Raw genomic sequence first — 25,333 nt, 5'->3', positions numbered from 1 at the left:
GGACTCTATTCCTGCACAACCCCGGAAATCGTGCCCCGAGCGGCGGCTCTGCGCAAGGGCGCGATGCGATTCCCGCCCACTCCTCGACATACCTGCGCGTGCCCTTCGTATCAAAAGTAACCCTCTGTGTCGGTGGTGCCGTCCCTTTCTTACTGAAGTGAGCGGCCCTCCGCTGCCTCCGCCAGAACCTCTTCCCGACGTGAGCACCGCAACTCCTTGCCGACCAGCGAGCGGCGGATTGATTTCCTCCCGCCCAACCTGCAGCAGAGTGCGCTCGTCCGTCCACAATATGAGGGCGCATGCCCGACGTGCTCAGCCTGGCGTTCCGATAGTTCGAGAAGGCCTCGGATGCGGACGTCACAATGGTGCCAACGTCTTTTTAACAGGCGCCTCGCGCACAGGTCGCCACAGAAAGTGCCAAGCATGCCAGCAGGCAAAACACGCAGAAAGCACAAACGCGGGTACTCGAGATGGACCACGAGAGACTTCGCTTCATCCACTGCAGAAATGCCCCGTCGTTGGTAATATGGACTGCGAGTGTTTTGGAGTGCCCTAGCCCGCACGACGGCACGTTTCGGACAGAATACTTGCCACGTTTGTACGGACGGCCCTTGCGTTACTCACTCGTTATTGTAACAGCATACAGCGAAAACAAGATAACAAGTTGCTCTTGTAATAAATATTGGCTGCACTTCCCGTGGACCAGTAATTCACGTGGTGTGCGGGGATCTCTTCTTTTTGTATTGTTACTTTGCTTTTGCGTTGATGTGTGCGCTGCACCTCCTCTTGTGTGTGTGCGTGCCCTCCGTGAGGGGTGCCGACACGACGGACCGCTCTCGCCGTATGTGCATGCGGTGGAGCCTTGTGTGCCGCTCCTGTTTGCTTCTCCCTCCTCCATCTGTGGATTGGAGTGTGTGTGTGCGGCAGGGCTGTGGTGTGCGGCGTACGGTGCATGCCTGGCTGCTGCCCTCTCCTCATGTGGTGTGCCCTCTGTGTGTGTCTGCCGCACCTCTCGTCTCCCCTGTTGCTCTCCATTTCCCTCACTGTGCAGATCAGCTCCACACCACTGAACGACCACACTCACGATGATGATGATGTGCCGTCTGCTGTGCGCCCTGTTGGTGCTTGCCCTGTGCTGCTGCCCGTCCGTGTGCGCGGCAGGGAGTGGAGATAAAACTGATAAAGCTGGAGAAACTCCAACGCCCCGGGATTCAGTGGTTTCAAACGATTCCGACAATACACGAGCAAAAGGCACGGAAATTAATGGACAGACTTCAGATAAGGAGGCCGATTCGTCAGAGAGACCATCGAAGAAAGTCTCTGCTCCGGCAACTCCATCTCCGACAGGTGCAGGAGAAGAAGGACCAAGTAGGGTACCCACTTTGCAAAATGGAAGAGATGCGTCTGGTCAGCCAGGGGCATCGGAAGGGAATAACCTTTCACCAGGATCAACAGGTGATTCCGATAAGCCAGATGTAAATCGGGAGCATAATAAAGAAGTGGCGCTAACTGGTAAAGGCGTTAAGGAACAGGCACCAACCACGACAACCACAACGACCACAACTACAACGACCACCACCACTGCTCCAGAGGCACCAAGTGATACGGCCATGAATGCAGAGGCGCCAACCACGACGACCACCCGCGCACCGTCACGTCTTCGCGAAATCGACGGCAGCCTCAGCAGCTTTGCGTGGGTGTGTGCCCCGCTGCTGCTCGCCGTATCCGCGCTGGCGTACACCACTCTGGGCTAAAGAGGTGTATGCGGCCTATGCGCATCTACTGTGGTCTGATGTAAATAAATAAGAGAAAATAATGATTGTGATTTGCTTCACTTGCTTTCGCTGCCCTGCTGTGTGCTCCGGGTTGCTTCTCCAAATACGTCATGTTGAACGCATCCCAGACACACCCATGTGCATGCACAGTGGAGTCTTGGGTTTTTTTTTATTTTTTGTTTTCTTCCTTTTAGTCTTCTGGCTTGTAGGGCGGTATTCTAGTTTTGCATTCGTGCTGATTCCATCTGCCTCATTGTGTGTGCTTTGTTGCTGCTGCAATTTCTCACTGTGCGTTGACTGTGGCGTGGTGTAGCGGCCGTGTCCCTCCTTTTTGCTTTCACTCTGCGTTGACGGGGAGTTAGTTTGTGCTGAAGGCTACACGCAAGTGACAGGAGTGATGGCGATGATGATGACTGGCCGTGTACTGCTGGTGTGTGCCCTCTGCGTGCTGTGGTGCGGTGCCGGCGGTGGCGATGGCAGTGCGGGTGAGGACTTACTTTTGCAGTGGCGTGCTTGGTTGCGGAGGGAATGCGCGGAGGAGGTGAGCAGGAGGACGGGAGGCCGTGCGAATGTGACCGCCGTCGAGGAATGCGTGCGTCAGGGGATGGAGAGTTTGCATGCTGTTGCGGATGGCCGCAGCCGTTGGAGACGTCAATGGATTGCTGCTGCTGCTGCTGATGGTGGCGGAAATGAGAAATTCATCGCCGGAGCAATTTCCCAAGAAGGGCGGTCAGGGAAAGACAATGTTTGTCGGGTGTAAAACAATTGGAGTCACCGGCGAATTCAGGAAAAGAAACAGCAGGGAGATCAGAAACTGGTGCGACGTTACAAAATATTGCAGAGACTCCTGCGAGGCGGGAAACCGAAAAAGAAGATTTAATATCAGATAAAACAAATTCAGAAAGAGAAGAAAATGAAGAAAAGAAAAAGAACGCTAAAAAAAGTGAAAGAGAGGATGATGAGGAAAATGACGAGGAAGAAGATTGAAGTGAAGAGGCCGAGGTTAAGGATAAGGAAACAAAAGAGGAAGGAGGTAAAGATGATGAAGAAAACGAGGAGAAGAAAAGGAAAAAAAAAGAAACTGTTACCGGCACCACAAAGGAAATCTCAGCAGGCGGTCGAGAGCAGCCAATTTTATCTTCTGGTGTAGAGGAAGTAGCGAATCAAACTAAACTTAAAAGCACCCAAACAGCTGGAGACGATGATCCAGCAGCCGATGCCGCAGGGACAGCAGAGGGAAAACAAAATGAAAATAAAGATGCCAATCAGAAGGAAAGACCGGTCGAAGCCACAGCCATGAAAACTACAACGGCGACGACTGGCGACAGTGACGGCAGCACCGCGGTCTCCCACACCACCTCCCCTCTTTTGCTTCTTCTTGTTGTTGCGTGTGCGGCTGCGGCTGCGGTGGTGGCCGCGTGAGAGTGAGTGTGAGAGAGCCATGCACCGCCCGCACACACACTCTTCCTTCTCTCTCTGTGTGTGTGTCCCCTTGCATGGACTCTCGCCCTCACCTCACCCCACGAGGCACACACAATAATGTGCCCATTGTATATATGCATGCACACCCATGCAGGCCCGTTGGTGCTCTCTTTTGCACGACACGCACCGCTGCCGTCCTGCCTGGCTGCATGGGCGGAGCACCGTAACTGTTCTGTTTTGTTTTTATTGCATTGAGTGGGCGACCTTTCTCTCTCTCCCTGTGTGTGTGTTTTGCTTTACGGGAGTAATGGGAGTGTGTGTGCGCTGGTCGTCCCACGCTTCGGCTTTTCGTTTTGTTTTTAATTGTTTTGTTTGGGTTGTGGTTGAGTCGACCCATTATGTTTTTTTTTTTTGGATTGGTGGTTTGCTTAGAATGTGGATGCATGACTTTTTATTTTATTTTCTTTTTTCTTTTGTTTTGCGATATTGTCAGTGTTTCTTATCCTTGTCAAGCCATTAATTGCTTTCTTTTACGTACAGCATGCGTCAATTGGTCACGTTAGCCCACGGTGTGCAGTGCTGCTGGTGCTTGTGGTTGTGATGATGTGTGTGGTGTGATTGCCGAGAGGGAGTCCGTTGCCGCCAGGATTCGTGTGGGCGATTGGGATGTTTCCAGACAAAAGGTATGAGATGTCTAATGCCATTTTCAGTGGCAAGGCACTCTGCTCTATGGGCGTGCGAGCCTGCCAGCTGCTGCACGATGGACCTCCACAGGGAGATCATTTGTCGTGGTGGAGCCATACAATAGTGCAGCGGATCCGGATGCGAGTTCGGCGAGAGATGAAGAAACGTCCGTCCATAATTCAAAATCAAAATCTCCCAGAGAGGAGTAAATAGAGTCAATAGCCGTGCGCTTGACGTCGCCAGAGGCGTCTTGGCCAAGCGTGGCTGATTAAATTCCAATTTATTGCAGCGCACAGTGTCCCAGGTGAAAATTCGATGTTGAATAGGAGGAGCACGATTGTGGCTGTGGGGTATCCCAATAATATTACATACGCGGCGTAATTCATTAATAACAGCATCCTCGGAGGCAGGATTGATGTCGCCGCTTTTCATGCATGGACGGCGGCATGGCCTCCAATCAGATTGCGCCACACACGTCCTTAATACATCGGAGAAGTGTGAGGCGTTAGTGTTGTGTGAGTGCGAGAAGCCAGAGTATCTTCCGGAGCGGGAAAATATTGGCTTGCAAGCAGACGGATGTATTATCTGTAGATGCGCTAAGGCCAAGGGATGTTTTGCTACCGTCGCGATACCGTACTTCCATATTATGGAGGCAGGCTTGGGCGAAGCATGGGACAATTGCCTCGCCACAATGCAGTGACACAATATGAACGTATTCAATCAAAAAGGATTGCATGGTGTGATGGGACGCACCAGCCTGTGCGACCAGCCGCAGCTGATAGCGGCGTGGCACGGTCTGCTTTGCAGCGGTGGAGGCGTGCGTGCCAAAATTAAGAAGGCGATTAATCGTTGTGTCCAGCAAGCGCACCGGGCGTGACTGAATAAATATGTTCTCGCTAACAAGATGGAGATCGGCCATTTCCTCTTCAGACCGTGTGTGTGTGAAGAGATGTAGAATAGAGCAGCTTCGCTCTTATCAACGTTGATTTTAGGCTGTGCTCGGCAGCCCATGCTGTTGTAAGTGACAGGGCAGGTTGCATTGCCGCAGCACATGCATGGATGTCCGCACCTGAGGCAACAAGTGTGAGGGCGTCAGCGTGCATGAGAGCGGAGGCAGAATAGATGCTGTCCATGCGGCGCAGCAGATCATCCACAAGGCGGAAGAAGAGTTGGGGTGGCAGGACGCTGCCTTGCGGTACCACGGCTGAGGCGAGTTGTTTCCGGGAGTGCTGTTCGCGAGTGCATACCCTAACATGGCGGCCCCGCAGGTAGTTGTGCAGCCAGCGTTTGGTTCGAGGCCAAGGCGCGGAAGTCTGTCAAGCATGCGGAATAAATTCCCATGGTCAGTGGTGTCGAACACAGTCGAAATGTCAATCAATACTACGAGCGAGCGATGGCGACGAGGGTGCCGTGCGGGGCATCGCCTTCAGGGCGCGCATACTCCACAGTGCTGAACTCATTCAATCCACGGGTAATTTTATCGATTACAAGTGTCGCCACGTCCGATGTAGAACGCGGAGGTGCAAATCCGAATTGACGTGGGTGGTGCGGCAATAACGCTGACAGACGGCGGTGAATCATTCTTTCGGTTAACTTTAGTAACACAGAGAGTGATTTGATAGGTCTGGAACTCTCTGGGCGGCATGGATCCTTCTCAGGTTTGGGATAGGAATAGCGTCTCCCATTTTCCAGGAGCCAGGCGGACTGCCATTTGCGAAGGAGTTGTGGATCATCGTTCTAAGAGTGCCGCACGCAACAGAACGGAGACGGTGAAGGAATTCATTCAACATGTCGTCGTGGCCAGGGGCTGAGCCGAGCGAAGAGTCACGGATGGCCACGTCAAGTTCATACGGCGTGAGAGGCCGATCCATTTCCCAGTCACCAGGAACCAAAGGAGTGCAGCAGCAAACAGCAGCAGTATAAGGTAACGTGGCACGTGAGACCCGCACAAAATGAAGGACAAGCAGATTTGCCTGTTGCCGAGGCAGGGCGCAAACGCGGCCAATATCAGTGTGGAGCGCAACCGATTCCAGTGGATGAGGGTGCGGCGCCGCCACGCCGCGAAGATCTCGCCAGCTCGGGCTGGGTGAGGCTCCAAGTTTTTCCACACGGGCTTCCAGAAGCATAGCGAAGCAACGGCGTAAGGCTTGATTTCGTTCCTCCCTTTTTTCGGGTACATTCGGTAAAATGTGGCACGTTTCCAGGAAAGGCAATGTGTGTGCTTCGTGTGCTGCTTCTGCGGCGGCCTCGGCTTGCACCATTTCGTGTGTCCATATTCGTTTTGGGGCTTTCACGGCTGCCGCGCGGGATATGGCGCTTAGCCGCTCGCAAGATGCCTCTGCGAATGTCCAACCATGTGGACAGGGTAAAAAGGAGGGTTTCACACAACGAGGTGGAAGCAGACCAACCCGCTTTGCGCAGGGCAAAAGTGGCTTTCTTCCGTCGAGGCAGCGTGTTGGCCAGTCGCGGAATGCCATCATCCATCTCTACCAAGTAAGATATTCAGCAGTGGTCCTAATCCATGTAAGGGGTGGATGCCCGGTGGGTGACACGCAGTACGCGATAGGCAGTCACGTCAGGGGACGAGACATTACGATGTGTGATCCGTGTTGTCTGCGCCGTGTCATTTGCCGACTCAAAATTCAAATCAATTAAAATAGCAACGAAGTTCTCTCCTCCAGTCGTTGGTGGTCTATATGACTGTCCCAGAGCTCATGATGCAAATTCAGGCCACACGCGATAATTGCAGCGGGGCCCAAGCGACGGAAGATAATAAATGTAGAATCTTGAGCAGTTTCCGTGGGAGGGTTGCAGAGATTCACCACGCAAATGCTGCGACAGCCCGGTGGAAATACACGGACAGCAATGGTCTCCAGGAGTTCAGTGCCAGGGAGCGTCAGGCGCTCGCACGGCAGAGAGTGGCGCACCAGAATGGCAACGCCACCACCGCGCCCAGTGCGGGACTGAAGGTAGTCATTATGGCCAGATAATTTCATCGCTACGTCTCTACGGTCATTTATTTCCTGGAAAAGAACGATGTCAGTTTGATGCAGCTCCAATCGTACAGCAAATGCAATCTTTTTTACGGACGAGAGGCCTGCAATGTCAAGCCGCCAAACAGTGATGAAGCCATCCTCCTCGGTGCCAGGGCTCTTGTGGACGTCACCGCAACGGGTGACATCAACGGAGTGACCGCAGCGAAACGGCCGTGCAGTTTTGTCCGACAGCCTGCAGGCAGACCGCTTCAACTCCCCGCACCGGGCATGGCGCGGAACCTTCTCGAGGGGTGGAGTCGTCTTGGTCTCCGTCGTGCTCGCAGCAAAGCCCTGCTGCGGAGTTCCTATATGCAGCCAAAGCCCCGGCACCGCGAAAGGGGCACGGACCCCATCGCCGGGGCCAGGAGAAGCCGCAGTACCTCCTGCTGTCATCCGGGATCCTTGTTGACGTCTTGATGCGGAAAAGCGCCCATCGGTTCTTACAAACGACCCCGCACACCTGCGGCACATCCTGCGCTGTGGGACGCACGACCCTCACCACAACCGGAGTTGTCCACGCGCCGTCGGTACGCACCACATCGTCAATGAAAAAAACAGGGATGCGTCAGGGTGACAGCAAAGCATCCGCTAGCAATCACTTCGCACGCATCACCACAAACAGCAGCAGAAGCGCCGCAAGCCACGGGTTAAAGTGGACCAACTGACACGTGGCGTATGTCGAAGGAAAAACATAGTGGCCTCACAAGGACAAACGAGGCTGACACTTCAAATCAAAAAAAACGATATGGGAATAACAAAAGAAGACTAAAGTGTCGTCAGTCAAAGCATGCCGCCAATCAAAGAAAAGTGGAATGGGTGCACTCAACCACAAACTCAAAAAGTAAAACAAAAAAAAAGCCGAAGCGTGGGACGACCAGCGCACACACTCTCATTACTCCCGCAAAGCAAAACACACACACAGGGAGAGAGAGAGAGGTCGCCCACTCAATGCAATAAAAACAAAACAGAAACAGTTACGGTGCTCCGCCCATGCAGCCAGGCAGGACGGCAGCGGTGCGTGTCGTGCAAAAGAGAGCACCAACGGGCATGCATGGGTGTGCATGCATATATACAATGGGCACATTATTGTGTGTGCCTCGTGGGGTGAGGTGAGGGCGAGAGTCCATGCAAGGGGACACACACACAGAGAGAAGGACGAGTGTGTGTGCGGGCGGTGCACGGCTCTCTCTCCCCCACTCTCACGCGGCCACCACCGCAGACGCAGCCGCACACGCAACAACAAGAAGAAGCAAAAGAGGGGAGGTGGTGTGGGAGACCGCGGTGCTGCCGTCACTGTCGCCAGCCTTTTGAGTGCCTTCGGTGTTCGTCTTATTCGGTGCTCCTTCCGGACCTGAAGTTGAATTTCTTTTCTCTTGACCGCCAGCCGGCATCCTCTCTGAGGTGTTGTCATCATCCTTTTCTTCATCCTCTTCATTTTCTTCCACCCCATACTTGTCTTCTTCGTTCTTTGTGTTTTTCTCACCTTCTTCTTTTTCTTTATCTTCTTTGTCTTCTACCTCTTTCTCCTCCTCTCTTTCATCTTCGTGGTCTTCTGCAGCCTCTTCCTCTTCTGCACTTTCAGCTTCATCTTCTTCTTCTCCCTCTTCTGTCTCGTCTTCTTCTGCCGCTTTGTTTTTCCATCGTCTCCTTCTTCTTGGTTCGCTGTATTTTTCTCGTCTCCATGTCCTGGAACTGAAGTTCCTTTTTGAGGCGGCACGATAGCAGTTTCAGAATGCAATAACTTCTTTTGAACTTCTGTTGTTTTGCCGTTTAATGTTTCTCCTGAATCCCCCAATAATTCATTTTCATCTTCGGACGGCGAAGCCTCTTTAATCTTTGTCCTGTCAACTTCCACCGTGCTGGCTTCCCTGTCTCCACTATCTTCAGCAGGAGCAGAAGCAGCAACGGCAGGACGCTGACGTCTCCAACGGCTGCGGCCATCCACAACAGCATGTAAACTTTCCATTCCCTCACGCACGCAGTCCTCCACAGCGGACGCATTCGCACGGCCTCCCGTCCTCCTGCTGACCTCCTCCGCGCATTCCCTCCGCAGCAGAGAGCGCCATTCCACAGCCAAATACTCACCCTCACCGGGCACTACTCCAATTCCAGGTTCCTCGGTCTCAGCAACTCCACCAATACCGCACCACAGCGCGCAGAGGGCACACACCAGCAGCACACGGCCAGTCATCGCCATCGCCATCACTCCTGCCACTTGCGTGCAGCCTTCAGCACAAACTAACAACACGTCAACGCAGAGTGAAAGCAAAAAGGAGAGAAAAGTCACATAATCACGCACCGTCCCATTCAGCAATGAGAGTCACGCACCACAACAACAACAATTAGGTGGACGCGGTTCAACAACAATCAAAACACAAAAAAAAAACAAGCAGCAATACAATAAAACAGTAAAAACACAAAAAAAATCTGCGCCCAAATGGCTCCAGCACGCATGCACCCATCCTCAACAGTGCGTCCACGTAAACTGTCGTGTGCGTCTCGTGCATATGAGTTTGTCTGGGACGCGTTCAACGTGACGGATGCGAGAAGCAATGCAGAGTACACAGCAGGGCAGCGAAAGCAAATGAAGCAAAACACAATCATTATTTTCTATTATTTATTTACATCGGACCACAGTGGACGCGCGCACAAATCCCCGTGATTGACTGCTGGCACGCACAGCCCGCACACAATTCTTTAGTTCACAGCGGTGTACGCCAGCGCGGATACGGCAAGCAGCGGGGCACACACCCACGCAGAGCTGCTGACGCTGCCGTCGATTTCGCGAAGACGTGGCGGTGCGTTGGTAGTCGTGGTTGTAGTTGGCGCATCTGTAGTTGTAGTACTTGGTGCCTCTGGCGCAGTGGTGGTGGTCGTTGTAGTTGTGGTCGTTGTGGTTTTCGTGGTTTGTGCCTGTTCCTTAACCTCTTTACCGGCTAGTGCCACTTCTTTATTATGCTCCCGATTTACATCTGGCTTATCGGAATCACCTGTTGATCCTGGTGAAAGGTTATTCCCTTCCGATGCCCCTGGCTGACCAGACGCATCTCTTCCATTTTGCAAAGTGGGTACCCTACTTGGTCCTTCTTCTCCTGCACCTGTCGGAGATGGAGTTGCCGGAGCAGAGACTTTCTTCGATGGTCTCTCTGACGAATCGGCCTCCTTATCTGAAGTCTGTCCATTAATTTCCGTGCCTTTTGCTCGTGTATTGTCGGAATCGTTTGAAACCACTGAATCCCGGGGCGTTGGAGTTTCTCCAGCTTTATCAGTTTTATCTCCACTCCCTGCCGCGCATACGTACGGTCAGCAGCACAGGGCAAGCACCAGCAGGGCGCACAGCAGACGGCACGTCACCATCATCGTGAGTGTGGTCGTTCAGTGGTGTGGAGCTGATCTGCACAGTGAGGGAAATGGAGAGCAACAGGGGAGACGAGAGGTGCGGCAGACACACACAGAGGGCACACCACATGAGGAGAGGGCAGCAGCCAGGCATGCACCGTACGCCGCACACCACAGCCCTGCCGCACACACACACTCCAATCCACGGCAGCAGGCACACACACACACACAGCCCTGCCGCAACACCAACACGCAGATGGAAGAGGGAGAAGCAAACAGGAGCGGCACACAAGGCTCCACCGCATGCACATACGGCGAGAGCGGTCCGTCGTGTCTGCACCCCTCACGGAGGGTACGCACACACGCAAGAGGAGGTGCAGCGCACACAGCAACACAAAAGCAAAGTAACAATAAAAAAAAGAAAGATCCCCGCACACCACGTGGATTGTTGGTCCACGGGAAGTGCAGCCAATATTCATCAGAAAATAATTCAGTTGCCACCGGCCCTCGTTCATATTCAGCGCACTCCACTTCATGCAGGCCCGGGAACCACCACCGCAGCCGCACACGCAAAAGTAAGCGCAAGGAACGGAATACTGCAAGCATCCATTTATTTGTGTTTCTGTTTGTATCTTGGCAGATGCCTGCATGCGTTGTTCGTTTTGTTTTTTCGGAGGGCAAACCTTCATGCCTGGGTCGTGTGTTGGGGATTTCTGCAGGGTGCACAATTATTTTTTTTCCTCTTGTGAATGTTTCTTGTGTTGGTGCAGCCAATAATTCGGTTTGTGTTGTTCCTGCCTTTCGCTGGTAAAGTGCTGCAATAGATGTTTGTGTTTCCTTTCGTTGCTGTGGCACATGACTCCTCACCGTTTATTGCGGTGGAAATGGAAATATGTGAGTGGACTCCCACGCACCACAACGCACCTTCGCTCCTATTTATTGCTGCACAGAAGGGCATGTGTGTTTGGTGGTGCCTCGCCCATATATTTTGTGGGTGTGCATTCCCCTGCAGGCTGAGGGCGGGATGACGCTCCGTCGCGGTGCACTTCCCTCGCATGCCGCCCACTGTGATTCATCATGCATCACCCCCTCACATACTCCGTGGTGCCACACCGTCGATATTATTGCCGCCGCTGTGATTCCGCGTATTTCACGCATTTGATTGTGCCACAATGCATCCGCTCGTGTGGCCGCCGCATCCAAACAGCGGTGCCCAACACCGTGAGCGGCAGTCCACATCCTTGCATGTCCCAACGCAGTGGTGCTTGACTGTCAGCCAGGCGTCAGACAACAGGAGAGTCTTGTGCTGGCAGTACAACACACGGAGCTGCAGTGAATGACTCGGGCGGCGACGCATCTATTCGTCGCAAAGCAGTGAAAAGGAGTCGGAAAAATACTGCCGGCTGCACTCACGACACCACATCCACAGCCAAAGCATGCGACGTGATGTGTGTTTCACAGGTGCTGTGAAATGCCTGCAGACGACGTCACTAGTGGAGGCATGCCATCCATAATCAGCGGACAGACAATAATCGGCATGGGAGGCCACAAAAGGCAGCAACAGCGCCAGCAGCAGGAGCAGCTCTCTCTCCCCCTGTTGCCTCCGAGAAGCAATTATTCCACCAGCCACAGCTGACGGTGCCATCGTGACACTCCATGCACGTCGTGGCTGCGTCAACACATCCTGTTCCCTGCAGCGCCTCAAAAACTGCCTCACTCCGTCCACTGAGTGCATCGATGCGGGCCGTGCCTCGGCTGTTCGTGAGGGCCACAGCGATGTGAGGGTCACCGAGTCGCAGCATGTTTGTTGTGACGTTGTTGCATGGCACCCGCATACACACACACGCAGCGCCTGCATCCCTCCCTTTTGTGTCCGCCCTCTGCCGGAGTGGCCACACACACGGGCAGCAGCAAATTCATTTCACCCTCGACGATCCAAAATCAACACCGACATCCCTCGCGACGCAAAGATCTCTGTTGCCAGCACGGGCTTCCTGTCGCTCTGCCATCGACAAAGAAACACGGCACAGTGCACGCACTTATTTTCCTCGTGTGCAGTCAGCCGTTTGCTTCACACATTCTCCGACGGGCTGACGTCCACAAAAGCACGCCACAAAAGGCCACCGTGATCGCGCAAGCTCTTGCGATGAGCGTCGGTGTGTGCATGGATCGCTGCCCACACGTGCTGGCAGGCAGCCTGCAGCCGGTGCCCTCGTGCCATTTCATCGGCTCCAGCACGGAAAAGAGAAAGTGGCCTATTCCCGATGCACTTATTCCCACCAGCAGCACCAACACGCTGGTCGCCAGCCGTCATTCCTCAGCACATCCAGGAATGCTGAAAAGTGACGTGGAGCTGTCAGCCGGCAATGCCGCAATCCCCGCACACATGTCGGCTCCACCAGAGAAGACACACAAATCACAAAAAACACCTCCACATGTTTTCCGAACATCATTCCGACACACCGCGACACGCCAAACAGAAGTGTTCGTCACCCCAACGCACCTCCCCACACAATCACATGGTCTATGCACCACGCACGGCAGCAGCCCACACGCGGTCAAACAAAAGTTCCTCGGATCAGTGTTATTCACGTGATGCAGTGGGAAGTAAGCAAAAGAGACGAGCTAGTAAACCCCAAAAGAGTGCCACGACTGGCCGCAATTCAACGGAACGCAGCCACACAAATGAATTCATTCCTCATGCCCTCAGCCTCCCACCTTCTCCCACAAGAGCTGCCAATCAAACATGACATCCAATAAATTCGCTTTGCAAAAAAAGGAGAAACCGCAGTGCCTCCTGCTGTCATCCGAGATGTTGTTTGTTGATTAATGCGGCAGGGACTCACCTTCTCAAAACGACGCTGTGCAACTGCAACGTATTCTTCAGAATCGCAAGTCTCCAACCACATCGGGAAGCTCCTACGCGCCTTCGTCACACACCACAATGCAAATGAAAAAACAATGCTTTAGATGGACTGCGATGCGGACCGTGCCACGCCGCCATCAGCTGCGGCTGGGTGCAGAGGCTGGAGCGGGCCGGCACACCACGCGATACTCTCTGGTTGGGTGCGTCCACAGTGCGTTGCACCACGGCGACGAGGCAATCGCACCGTGTCCGGCCCTCGTTCACCTCCACAGCCTGGAAGTGCGGCACCGCGACAGCTGCACTGCATCGCTCGGCCCACGCGCACCAGCGAAGGACAATAATTCTGTCCACCTGGCCGCCAATCCAGCACCGCTGCGGAGGACCATTGGGTTCCGCGCACCCACACAGCACGAACGTCTTACACTTTTCCGATTTATTGAGGAAGTGTGTGGCGCAATATGATTGGAGGTCACGCCGCCGTCCATGCATGAAAGGCGGCGACATCAATCCCGCTTCCGAGGATGCTGTTATTAATGAATTACGCCGCGTATGTAACATTATTGGGATACCCCACAGCCACAATCGCGCTCCTCCTATTCAACATTGAATTTTCCCCTGGGACACTGTGAGCTGCAATAAAGTGGAATTTAATCAGCCACGCTTTGCCCAAGACGCCTCTGACGACGTCAAGCGCACGGCTCTTGATTCTATTTACTCCTCTCTGGGAGATTTTGATTTTGAATTATGGACAGACGTTTCTTCATCTCTCGCCGAGCTCGCACCTGGATCCGCTGCACCATTGTACGGCTCCACCACGACAAATGATCTCCCTGTGGAGGTCCATCGTGCAGCAGCTGGCAGGCTCGCACGCCCATAGAGCAGAGTGCCTTGCCACTGAAAATGGCATTAGACATCTCATACCTTTTTGCTTGGAAACATCCCAATCGCCCACACGAATCCTGGCGGCAACGGACTCCCCGTCGAGAACTGAGGCACTCCGCGTCGTCCCACTGGCCGTGCGAGGCTACGTTACTGAAGAGATTTGGATTATGCTGCTCTCCTTGATACAGCGAGGTCACTATGTAGATGTCATGTTCTCTCTATTGCACTGCGGTATCCCACGCAATGAGGCCGCTGACGAACAAGCCATGATTGCACGATCCCTCCCGCAGGAGGACAGCCCAATCTGGCACGTGGACTTTTTTACTGCAGTCGGGTGACCGTACTGGAGGGATGCCCAGAAGAAAAAGAAGGGCGCGTACACCGCATGACAGGCGCCTGTCGGTGTGGCGGGGACTCTATTCCTGGCACAACCCGGACATCGTGCCCCGAGCGGCGGCTCTGCGCAAAGGCGCGATGCGATTCCCGCCCACTCCTCGACATACCTGCGCGTGCCCTTCGTATCAAAAGGAACCCTCTGTGTCGGTGGTGCCGTCCCTCCCCCACTGAGGAGACCGGCCCGCCTCTGCCTCCGCCAGAACCTCTTCCCGAAGTGAGCGCCGCAACTCCTTGCCGACCAGCGAGCGGCGGATTGATGTCCTCCTGCCCAACCTGCAGCAGAGTGCGCTCGTCCGTCCACAATATGAGGGCGCATGCCCGACGTGCTCAGCCTGGCGTTCCGATAGTTCGAGAAGGCCTCGGATGCGGATGCCACAATGGTGCCAGCGTCTTCTTAACAGGCGCCTCGCGCACAGGTCGCCACAGAAAGTGCCAAGCACGCCAGCAGGCAAGGCACGCAGGAAGCACAACCGCAGGTACTCGAGATGGACCACGAGAGAATTTGCTTCATCCACTGCAGAAATGCCCCCGTCGTTGGCAATTGGGAATGCGACTGTTTTGGAGTGCCCTAGCCCGCACGACGGCACGTTTCGGACAGAATACTTGCCACGTTTGTACGGACGGCCCTTGCGTTACTCACTCGTTATTGTAACAGCATACAGCAAAAACAAGATAACAACTTGCTTTGCGATGAATGTTGGCTGCGATTCCCGTGGGCCAACAATCCACGTGGTGTGCGAGGATATCTTCTTTTTTTATTGTTACTTTGCTTTTGTGTTGCTGTGTGCGCTGCGCCTATCCTCTTGCGTGTGTGCGTACCCTCCGTGAGGGATGCCGACACGACGGACCGCTCTCGCCGTATGTGCATTCAGTGGAGCCTTGTGTGCCGCTCCTGTTTGCTTCTCCCTCTTCCATCTGTGTGTCGTGCGTGGTGTGCGGCGTAAGGTGCATGCCTGGCCGCTGCCCTCTCCTCATGTGGTGTGCCCTCTGTGTGTGTCTGCCGCACCTCTCGTCTCCCCTGTTGCTCTCCATGTCCCTCACCGTGCAGATCAGCTCCACACCACCGAACGACCACACTCACGATGATGATGACGTGCCGTCTGCTGTGCGCCCTGTTGGTGCTTGCGCTGTGCTGCTGCCCGTCCGTGTGCGCGGCAGAGCCTACTCAGCCTGAAGTCAAAGCTGCTGTCGCTTCCAGTCCACAGTCCTCTCCATCGGTGACACTAAAACAGGGGACAAGTCAGCCAGGGTTGTTAAGTAATGAGTCCGGTGCGGAAAAGGGAATTACTGCAGTAGCGGGACCAGCCCCGACCGCTGCATGTCCGGAATCAGTTGGCGTGTCTAACACGTTACAAAATCATGGTCCTGACAGTACTCCAGGACCAGAAATCGGCACAAGACAATCCGCAGAAGAAGCAAGTCAGGAAGCCGATGATCCTGCCGAGACGACCACGACGACTACAACATATGCACCAACAACGATAACAACCACTACAACAAAGGCTCCAACTACGAATGCAGAGGCGCCAACTACGACGACCACCCGCGCACCGTCACGTCTTCGTGAAATCGACGGCAGCGTCAGCAGCTCTGCGTGGGTGTGTGCCCGGCTGCTGCTCGCCGTATCCGTGCTGGCGTACACCACTGTGGGCTGAAGAATTGTGTGTGCGGGCTGTGCGTGCAAGCGGTCAGGCACGAGTATTTGTGCGCGTCAACTGTTGTCCGATTTACTAAATAGTAGAATAAAATAGTGATTGTGTTTTGCTTTATTTGCTTCCGCTGCCCTGCTGTGTGCTCCATTTTGCTGCTCTCGCATCCGTCACGTTGAACGCATTCCAGGCACAGTTACAAGCGCGACACGCACACGACTGTTTGCATCGATGCACTGTTGAGGATGGATGCATGCACACTGGAGCCGCTTGGGTGCGGCCATTTGTTTTTTTGTGTTTTTACAGTTTTACTTTTTTTTGTTTGCTTCTTATTTTATTTTCTTTTTTTTCTTTTTTGCATGGCGTTGTGCGCTATTTGCACTTTATTGGTTTAATATTTCTTACGAAATGCGTGCTGCTGCTGCTGGTGTTTTTACTGTTTTTTTTTCTTGTGTGCATCCTTGTATTTATTCTTGCTTTGCGTTGACGTGTTGTTAGTTTGTGCTGAAGGCTGCACGCAAGTGACAGGAGTGATGGCGATGATGATGACTGGCCGTGTGCTGCTGGTGTGTGCCCTCTGCGTGCTGTGGTGCGGTGCGGCTTTTGGACACGCGATGGAGGATTACTGCGGTGAGGGTGGAGGGAACGGTTTGAGGCACACGAGTAATGGTGGAGATGACGGCGTGTCTCTAAAGGCGGACTGCGTGCTGTTATCCACTCGAATGGCATTAATAAAGGCGGTTGAGGCTGCGGATGGACAAGGATTGAGTGGAGATCCACTGGAAACATCTCAGGATTCATCACCTGGTAAGAAATTGGACGATAAGACTTCGGGCGGTGGAACGCCTGGTTTAGGAGGCGGTGTTGCAGGTCCAGCAACGGCAGCAGCGGCAGCACTGGAGCCCGGAGAATCAGGTAGAGGTGAACCGAAAAGGGAATTGGAAGTAGCGGATACAGCTGGTGAAGAACATGCCAACGATAGAATGAAAGGAAGTGAACGTAATCCCGAAAATCTAAAAAATGGTCAATCTTCCTCTTTTTCGTCTGGCAGCCCTGTTACTCTGGGTGGTGAAGGACTCGCCTCGGAAAAAAATTCCAAGGCTGCTGAACCCTCCGAGGATGGGCCGAAAGTAACAAAACTATCACAACAAAAAGCAGAAGGAGACAAAGAAAACAAAAATGATACGATACTCATAGGGGTACGTGAAAATCCAGAAAAAAACACAGAAATACAAACGGCACCACCACCGCCTGCAACTAATGGAAAGTCCAGTCCTGAAGATACCGTGCGCATGCAGCAGCTACAACAAGTTCTAGATGGCATTGAGTCAAACAACAACTCACAAACAAACAGTATTGCCTCCATCGCATCCAACCAACACAATGAACCATCAGCCGACCATGGAGAATCAGGGCCACCATCACCCACGGCAAACGGTGATGCCGCCAATAATGAAGCTGACAATAGCACTGAAGACGGCATGCCAAACAATGGCCCAGCAGCCGATGGTGCAGAGACACGAGAAAAACAAAATGAAAATAAAGATGCCAATCCGAAAGAAACAACAGTGACGGCCGCAGCTATGAAAACTGCAACGCCGACGACTGGCGACAGTGACGGCAGCACCGCGGTCTCCCACACCACCTCCCCTCTTTTGCTTCTTCTTGTTGTTGTGTGTGCGGCTGCGGCTGCGGTGGTGGCCGCGTGAGAGTGAGGGAGAGAGAGCCGTGCACCGCCCGCACACACACTCGTCCTTCTCTCTCTCTCTCTCTCTGTGTGTGTGTCCCCTTGCATGGACTCTCGCCCTCACCTCACCCCACGAGGCACACACATTATGTGCCCATTGTATATATGCATGCACACCCATGCAGGCCGTTGGTGCTCTCTTTTGCACGACACGCACCGCTGCCGTCCTGCCTGGCTGCATGGGCGGAGCACCGTAACTGTTTCTGTTTTGTTTCTATTGCATTGAGTGGGCGACCTCTCTCTCTCTCCCTCGTGTGTGTGTTTTGCTTTACGGGAGCAATGAGAGTGTGTGTGCGCTGGTCGTCCCACGCTTCGGCTTTTTGTTTTTCCTTTACTTGTTGTGGTTGAGTCGACCCATTATGTTTTTTTTTTTTGGATTGGTGGTTTGCTTAGAATGTGGACGCATGACTTTTTATTTTATTTTTTCTTTCGTTTTGCGATATTGTCAGTGTTTCTTATCCTTGTCAAGCCATTAATTGCTTTCTTTTACGTACAGCATGCGCCAATTGGTCACGTTAGCCCACGGTCTGCAGTGCTGCTGGTGCTTGTGGTTGTGATGATGTGTGTGGTGTGATTGCCGAGAGGGAGTCCGTTGCCGCCAGGATTCGTGTGGGCGATTGGGATGTTTCCAGACAAAAGGTATGAGATGTCTAATGCCATTTTCAGTGGCAAGGCACTCTGCTCTATGGGCGTGCGAGCCTGCCAGCTGCTGCACGATGGACCTCCACAGGGAGATCATTTGTCGTGGTGGAGCCATACAATAGTGCAGCGGATCCGGATGCGAGTTCGGCGAGAGATGAAGAAACGTCCGTCCATAATTCAAAATCAAAATCTCCCAGAGAGGAGTAAATAGAGTCAATAGCCGTGCGCTTGACGTCGCCAGAGGCGTCTTGGCCAAAGCGTGGCTGATAAATTCCAATTTATTGCAGCGCACAGTGTCCCAGGTGAAAATTCGATGTTGAATAGGAGGAGCACGATTGTGGCTGTGGGGTATCCCAATAATATTACATACGCGGCGTAATTCATTAATAACAGCATCCTCGGAGGCAGGATTGATGTCGCCGCTTTTCATGCATGGACGGCGGCATGTGTTCCGATCGGGTAACGCCACACACGTCCTTAATCATGGAGAAGTGTGAGGCGTTAGTGTTGTGTGAGTGCGAGAAGCCAGAGTATCTTCCGGAGCGGGAAAATATTGGCTTGCAAGCAGACGGATGTATTATCTGTAGATGCGCTAAGGCCAAGGGATGTTTTGCTACCGTCGCGATACCGTACTTCCATATTATGGAGGTAGGTTTGGGCAAGGCATGGGACAATTGCCTCGCCACAATGCAGTGACACACTATGAACGTATACAATCAAAAAGGATTGCATGGTGTGATGGGACGCACCAGCCTGTGCGACCAGCCGCAGCTGATAGCGGCGTGGCATGGTCTGCTTTGCAGCGGTGGAGGCGTGCGTGCCAAAATTAAGAAGGCGATTAATCGTTGTTTCCAGCAAGCGCACCGGGCGTGAGTGAATACATATGTTCTCGCTGCCAAGATGAAGATCGACCATTTCCTCGTCAGACAGTGTGTGTGTGAAGAGATGTAGAATAGAGCAGCTTCGCTCTTAGCGACGTTGATTTTTAGGTTTTGCTCGGCAGCCCATGCTGTTGTAAGTGACAGGGCAGGCTGCATTGCCGCAGCACATGCATGGATTTGCGCAACTGAGGCAACAAGTGTGAGGGCATCAGCGTGCATGAGAGCGGAGGCAGAATAGATGCTGTCCAGGCGGCGCAGCACATCATCCACACGGCGGAAGAAGAGTTTGGGTCCCGGGACGCTGCCTTGCGGTACCACGGCTGAGGCGAGTTGTTTCCGGGAGTGCTGTTCGCGAGTGCATACCCCAACATAGCGGACCCGCATGTAGTTATGCGGCCAGCGTTTGGTTCGAGGCCAAGGCGCGGAAGTCTGTCAAGCATGCAGAATAAATTCCCATGGTCAGTGGTGTCGAACACAGTCGAAATGTCAATCGAGACTACGAACGAGCGATGGCGACGAGGGTGCCGTACGCTCATACTCCACAGTGCTGAGCTCATTCAGTCCACGGGTAATTTTATCGATTACAAGTGTCGCCACTTCCGATGTAGAACGCGGAGGTGTGAACCCGAATTGACGTGGGTGGTGCGGCAATAACGCTGACAGACGGCGGTGAATCATTCCTTCGTAACTTGCAGCAGAGAGTGATTTGATAGGTCTGTGACTCTCTGGGCGGCATGTTCTCGGTTTGGGATAGGAACCAGTATTCCAGGACCAGGCAGTCTGCCATTTGCAAAGGAGTTGTGATCATCGTCTGATGTGCCGCAGGCGGGGCGTCGCCTCCAGGGCGCGCATACTCCACAGTGCTGAACTCATTCAATCCACGGGTAATTTTATCGATTACAAGTGTCGCCACGTCCGATGTAGAACGCGGAGGTGCAAATCCGAATTGACGTGGGTGGTGCGGCAATAACGCTGACAGACGGCGGTGAATCATTCTTTCGGTTAACTTTAGTAACACAGAGAGTGATTTGATAGGTCTGGAACTCTCTGGGCGGCATGGATCCTTCTCAGGTTTGGGATAGGAATAGCGTCTCCCATTTTCCAGGAGCCAGGCAGGCTGCCATTTGCGAAGGAGTTGTGGATCATCGTTCTAAGAGTGCCGCACGCAACAGAACGGAGACGGTGAAGGAATTCATTCAACATGTCGTCGGGGCCAGGGGCTGAGCCGAGCGAAGAGTCACGGATGGTCACGTCAATTTCATACGGCGGGAAAGGCCGATCCATTTCCCAGTCACCAGGAACCAAAGGAGTGCAGCAGCAAACAGCAGCAGTATAAGGTGATGTGGCACGTGAAACCAGCACAAAATGAAGGACGATCAGGTTTGCCTGTTGCCGAGGCAGGGCGCAAACGCGGCCAAGTTCGGTGCGGAGCACAACCGATTCCAATGGATGAGGATGCGGCGCCGCCACGCCGCGAAGATCTCGCCAGCTCGGGCTGGGTGAGGCTCCAAGTCTTTTCCACACGGGCTTCCAGAAGCATAGCGAAGCAACGGCGTAAGGCTTGATTTCGTTCCTCCCTTTTTTCGGGTACATTCGGTAAAATGTAGCACGTTTCCAGGAATGGCAATGTGTGCTTCGTGTGCTGCTTCGGCGGCGGCCTCGGCTTGCACCATTTCGTGTGTCCATATTCGTTTTGGGGCTTTCACGGCTGCCGCGCGGGATATGGCGCTTAGCCGCTCGCAAGATGCCTCTGCGAATGTCCAACCATGTGGACAGGGTAAAAAAGGAGGGTTTCACACAACGAGGTGGAAGCAGACCAACCCGCTTTGCGCAGGGCAAAAGTGGCTTTCTTCCGTCGAGGCAGCGTGTTGGCCAGTCGCGGAATGCCATCATCCATCTCTACCAAGTAAGATATTCAGCAGTGGTCCTAATCCATGTAAGGGGTGGATGCCCGGTGGGTGACACGCAGTACGCGATAGGCAGTCACGTCAGGGGACGAGACATTACGATGTGTGATCCGTGTTGTCTGCGCCGTGTCATTTGCCAGCTCAAAATTCAAATCAATTAGGACAGCGGCGAAATTATCGCCTCCAGTCGTTGATGGTATTTATGACTGTCCCAGAGTCCATGATGCAAATTCGGGTCACACGCGATAATCGCTGCGGGCCCAAGCGACGGAAGATATTAATAAATGCGGATTATTGACCAATTGCTGTGGGAGGGTTGTGGAGATTCGCCACGCAAATGCTGGAACAGCCTGGTGGAAATACACGGACAGCAATGGTCTCCAGGAGGTCAGTGCCAGGGAGCTACAGGCGCTCGCACGGCAGAGAGTGGCGCACCAGAATGGCAACGCCACCACCGCGCCAACTGCAGACCTGAAGGTAGTCATTATAGCCACATAATTTCGTCGCCACGTCGCTACGGTCATTTATTTCCTGGAAAAGAACGATGTCAGTTTGATGCAGCTCCAATCGTACAGCCAATGCCATCTTTTTCACGGACGAGAGGCCTGCAATGTCAAGCCGCCAAATATTGATGCAGCCATCCTCCTCGGTGCCAGGGTTCTTGTGGACGTCACCGCAACGGGTGACATCAACGGAGTGACCGCTGCGAAACGGTCGTGCAGTTCTGACCGACAGTCTGCGGGCTGACCGCTTCAACTCCCCGCACCGGGCATGGCGTGGAACCTTCTCGAGGGGTGGAGTCGTCTTGGTCTCCGTCGTGCTCGCAGCAAAGCCCTGCTGCGGAGTTCCTACATGCAGCCAGAGCCCCAGCACCGTGACAAGGTGCGACTTCATCGCTGGGGCTTACCGAATTTTGTCAAGGACCTCATTTTAATTTTTTTTTGCTTGTTTTCTTTCTTTATTGCTGCTTGTCATTTATAGGAATAATAATTATCTTTGTGCTTTCCCAATGGCAATTTAGCTGCTCTACACATCATTATGAGTGACGTATTTTCCATTTTGTTTTCTTTTTTGCCCACACGCGGTGTCGGCCCCATTGCTGTGTGTCCCACGGACTGCACGAAAGGAGGACTGAAGGGACAGGCCGGATGCCGCAATGAAGTGTGAGGGATGTTGTGTGGGCTGGTGGAGCAGCAAGTTCTCTTTTTTCTCATTATTTTCTGCTATTTTTGCGGGGAAGATGTATAAACAAACACACGGTCGTCTATATTGTGCTGCATGTCACATGAAATAAAATTACGAACTAATCAATTTTATTCATTCTTTCCGGGAGTCTTGCCGGAGTCTTAACCCAGCTTTTCCTTTTTTTAAACTTCTGCCTTGCGGTGCGGTGTGTGTTTCCCCCCTCTTTACTGATTCCAACTGCCTCATGGTGTGTGCAAGCTGCTATCATTTCTCACTGTGCGTGGCTTTGTGACGTGTCTCTCCCCTTTTGCTTTCACTCTGCGCTGACGTGTTGTTAGTTTGTGCTGAAGGCTACACGCAAGTGACAGGAGTGATGATGATGACTGGCCGTGTGCTGCTGGTGTGTGCCCTCTGCGTGCTGTGGTGCGGTGCCGGCGGGGTTTATGCGAGGAACCCTGACAACAATTCACTGGGCGGCTACATGGCGTCGGGAGGGCTTGGAGGGAATACGTCGTTTTTGTCAAACGGATCCATTAAAAAATTATCCACACCGCTTTTGCTGTCAGCATCGTTTATCTCTGCTATGCAAGCCGAAGCTCGTGAAGGAAAAGTTCCTTCTCCAGGAGTTACTAATTCACCTTTAAGTGGAGCCACGGGTTTTGGTCCTGCTTTTTCCGGTCTTGGTCCTGCTGTTCCGGTTCCTGGCCCTGTTCCTGGTCCTGCTATTCCTGTCCCTGGTTCTGTTCGTGGTCCTGATGCTCCTATTCCTGGTGTTGCTGTTCCCAGTCCTGGTCCTTCTGGTCCCGGTCTTCGTGCTGCTGGTCATGGTCTTGGAGCTTCTTTTCCCAGTCCTGCTGTTTCCGGTGTTGGTGCTGCTATTCCTGGTCATGGTCCTGCTGGTCCCGATCATGTTCCTGGTGCTATTCCCGGTCATGGTCCTGCTGGTCCCGGTCTTGGTCCTGCCGGTCATGGTCATGGTCCTGCTATTCCTGTTCGTGGTCCTGGTGCTATTCCTGGTGTTGCTGTTCCCGGTAACGGCCCTGCTTTTTCCGGTCGTGATGCTGCTATTCCTGGCCCTGGTCCCAGTCCTGTCATTCCTGGTCCTGGTTCTGCTGTTCATGGTCCTGCTCTTTCCGGTCTTGGTGCTGCTGGTCCCGATGATGTTCCTGCTATTCCTGGTCATGGTCCTGCTGCTCCCGGTGCTGGCCATTCGGTTGGTGGTGGAAGTAAACCTCCGGACTCTCGCTCTGTCGTTACTTCCTCAAGTTAAGGTGGCAATGAAAAAACAGCCCCGGTCAGTGTTTCATCCGATGAGCAGATTGCATCCTCAAAGGAAGTTTTGCCACAAAAAGAAACAGGGAGTCAGGACACCTCTTCGCCCGAAGGACAGCCAACGGTGTCATCCAACACTGAAAAGCAAAGAAACAATTCTGCCTCAGCAGGGGGTCACAGTCTTGGCCGCGACGCCGCGGGAGATGAACTTCAAGACTCTTTGGAAGAGCAACAGAAAAATGACCATTCACAAACGAACGAGACAAAAAAATCATAAGGGGACCAAATTACAGAATCCCAAAGCAGTGGAGGAGCACTCTCGGAAGTATCCAACAAAACGACGCATGGGATAAAAACTCAACAGCCAAAGACAAATTCAGCAAATGAGAAGAACTACAGTCAAAACACGGATGCATCCCACACCACCTCCCCACTTTTGCTATTTCTTGTTGCGTGTGCGGCTGCGGCTGCGGTGGTGGCCGCGTGAGAGTGAGGGAGAGAGAGCCGTGCACCGCCCGCACACACACTCGTCCTTCTCTCTGTGTGTGTCCCCCTGCATGGACTCTCGCCCTCGCCTCACCCCACGAGGCGCACACAATAATGTGCCCATTGTATATATGCATGCACACCCACGCAGGCCCGTTGGTGCTCTCTTTTGCACGACACGCACCGCTGCCGTCCTGCCTGGCTGCATGGGCGGAGCACCGTAACTGTTTCTGTTTTTTGTCCTCTTATGATTGTTTTAATTGTTTTTAATTTTTTTTTGCTGTTTGCTTTAAAATATTTTAAATATGTTTTTCTTGTTTTTTCTGGTTTTGCGAGTGTTTTTTTTTATTTTTTTTTCATTTCTTTTTTCTGTTTGTTTTTTAATTTTTTCATCTCTCACTGCCCCATCTCTTCTTTTTGCTTTTGGGGGCAATCACTATGGACGCTTTTTTCTTTTCTACTCTTCCCTCTTTAATTGTTTGTTGCTGCACTCTTTCTGTGAGGGGTGCCGTGTGTTTCCGCCCAACGGCTCCACTCGCACACCCACCGACACGCTCACGACGACGGCCCTGTGCGCCTCGCCTGCTGCACGCATGAGGAGGGCGGTGACGTATGGGCGTGCGACGAGGGCCTGTGGGGCGGAGCACACATTTCTTCCCTCTTGTTTTGTTTGCTTGCGGCCAGGGCGGGCAGACACCCGCAGCGCCACACCCGCAGCCACACCCTGCCGCTCTCCAAAGGAATTTTTTGTGCTTTGCGTGTTTATTTCACGCGCCGGCATTTCTTTCGGGGCCGGTCTTGTGAGCATTTCTTTCCCCCGATGCTTCGTTTTTTTTTGCTGCGCTCACTCTCCCGATGGAGAGACGCGAGTGCCGTCAGGTTTTTTCTTGCTTCTCTCGCCCCCACACACAAGAAGAGTGACTGTGCGCTGCGGGCCGCCCTCACGCGCCGATGAAAGGGCTGAGGGGAGCAGCAACGCGCAGATGACGCCGTGAAATATAAACGATGTGCGGACACACGGAGGGTCGGACGGTTGAAACACATTTAAATATCTTTTTAATTTTCTTTTGTGGGCAAAATACATACAGACAGTTTGGTGTGGCCACACGGCAGCCAGGCGAATTTCCTTGTTTTCAAAATTGTGTGGAGCAGTAATGGACGACTT

The 25,333-nt window shown here is 53.1% G+C and overlaps 3 protein-coding genes and 4 pseudogenes across 3 annotated transcripts, besides 14 other annotated features; 5 read left to right on the top strand and 2 right to left on the bottom strand.

Moving 5' to 3' along the window:
- Positions 1-17,442: a sequence feature (areas not merged during assembly with more than two copies in the genome that could not be assigned to a particular haplotype).
- On the top strand, positions 1,086-1,754 carry Tc00.1047053507065.150 (mucin TcMUCII, putative; the record flags this gene model as incomplete). Its single annotated transcript, XM_806515.1, has 1 exon — positions 1,086-1,754. The coding sequence occupies one exon, from the start codon at positions 1,086-1,088 to the stop codon at positions 1,752-1,754; it is 669 nt and encodes a 222-aa protein (XP_811608.1).
- Positions 1,534-1,582: a microsatellite.
- On the top strand, positions 2,175-3,197 carry Tc00.1047053507065.127 (annotated as a pseudogene).
- Positions 2,675-2,851: a sequence feature (CT-rich).
- Positions 4,402-7,048: a mobile genetic element.
- Tc00.1047053507065.108 lies at positions 8,115-9,119 on the bottom strand (annotated as a pseudogene).
- Positions 8,372-8,539: a sequence feature (GA-rich).
- Positions 9,617-10,276, bottom strand: Tc00.1047053507065.89 (annotated as a pseudogene).
- Positions 15,482-16,054, top strand: Tc00.1047053507065.70 (mucin TcMUCII, putative; the record flags this gene model as incomplete). The annotated part of the gene is made up of 1 exon (XM_806514.1): positions 15,482-16,054. The coding sequence occupies one exon, from the start codon at positions 15,482-15,484 to the stop codon at positions 16,052-16,054; it is 573 nt and encodes a 190-aa protein (XP_811607.1).
- Positions 16,361-16,405: a sequence feature (A-rich).
- Tc00.1047053507065.60 (mucin-associated surface protein (MASP), putative) lies at positions 16,582-17,757 on the top strand (the record flags this gene model as incomplete). Its single annotated transcript, XM_806513.1, has 1 exon — positions 16,582-17,757. The coding sequence occupies one exon, from the start codon at positions 16,582-16,584 to the stop codon at positions 17,755-17,757; it is 1,176 nt and encodes a 391-aa protein (XP_811606.1).
- Positions 17,443-18,360: a sequence feature (areas merged during assembly that could not be assigned to a particular haplotype. This can correspond to areas where the two haplotypes were merged or to regions with more than two copies in the genome that were merged during assembly.).
- Positions 18,361-18,368: a sequence feature (areas merged during assembly that could not be assigned to a particular haplotype. This can correspond to areas where the two haplotypes were merged or to regions with more than two copies in the genome that were merged during assembly.).
- Positions 18,369-20,003: a sequence feature (areas merged during assembly that could not be assigned to a particular haplotype. This can correspond to areas where the two haplotypes were merged or to regions with more than two copies in the genome that were merged during assembly.).
- Positions 18,954-21,900: a mobile genetic element.
- Positions 20,004-20,145: a sequence feature (areas merged during assembly that could not be assigned to a particular haplotype. This can correspond to areas where the two haplotypes were merged or to regions with more than two copies in the genome that were merged during assembly.).
- Positions 20,146-25,333: a sequence feature (areas merged during assembly that could not be assigned to a particular haplotype. This can correspond to areas where the two haplotypes were merged or to regions with more than two copies in the genome that were merged during assembly.).
- Positions 22,784-24,169, top strand: Tc00.1047053507065.29 (annotated as a pseudogene).
- Positions 23,467-23,615: a microsatellite.
- Positions 24,507-24,558: a sequence feature (A-rich).

The sequence above is a fragment of the Trypanosoma cruzi genome, genomic scaffold (assembly GCF_000209065.1).
Source record: "Trypanosoma cruzi strain CL Brener 1047053516815 genomic scaffold, whole genome shotgun sequence".
NCBI lineage: Eukaryota > Euglenozoa > Kinetoplastea > Trypanosomatida > Trypanosomatidae > Trypanosoma > Trypanosoma cruzi.
Note: the sequence above shows the minus strand (reverse complement) of the source record. Positions and strands in the feature narration are given on the sequence as shown.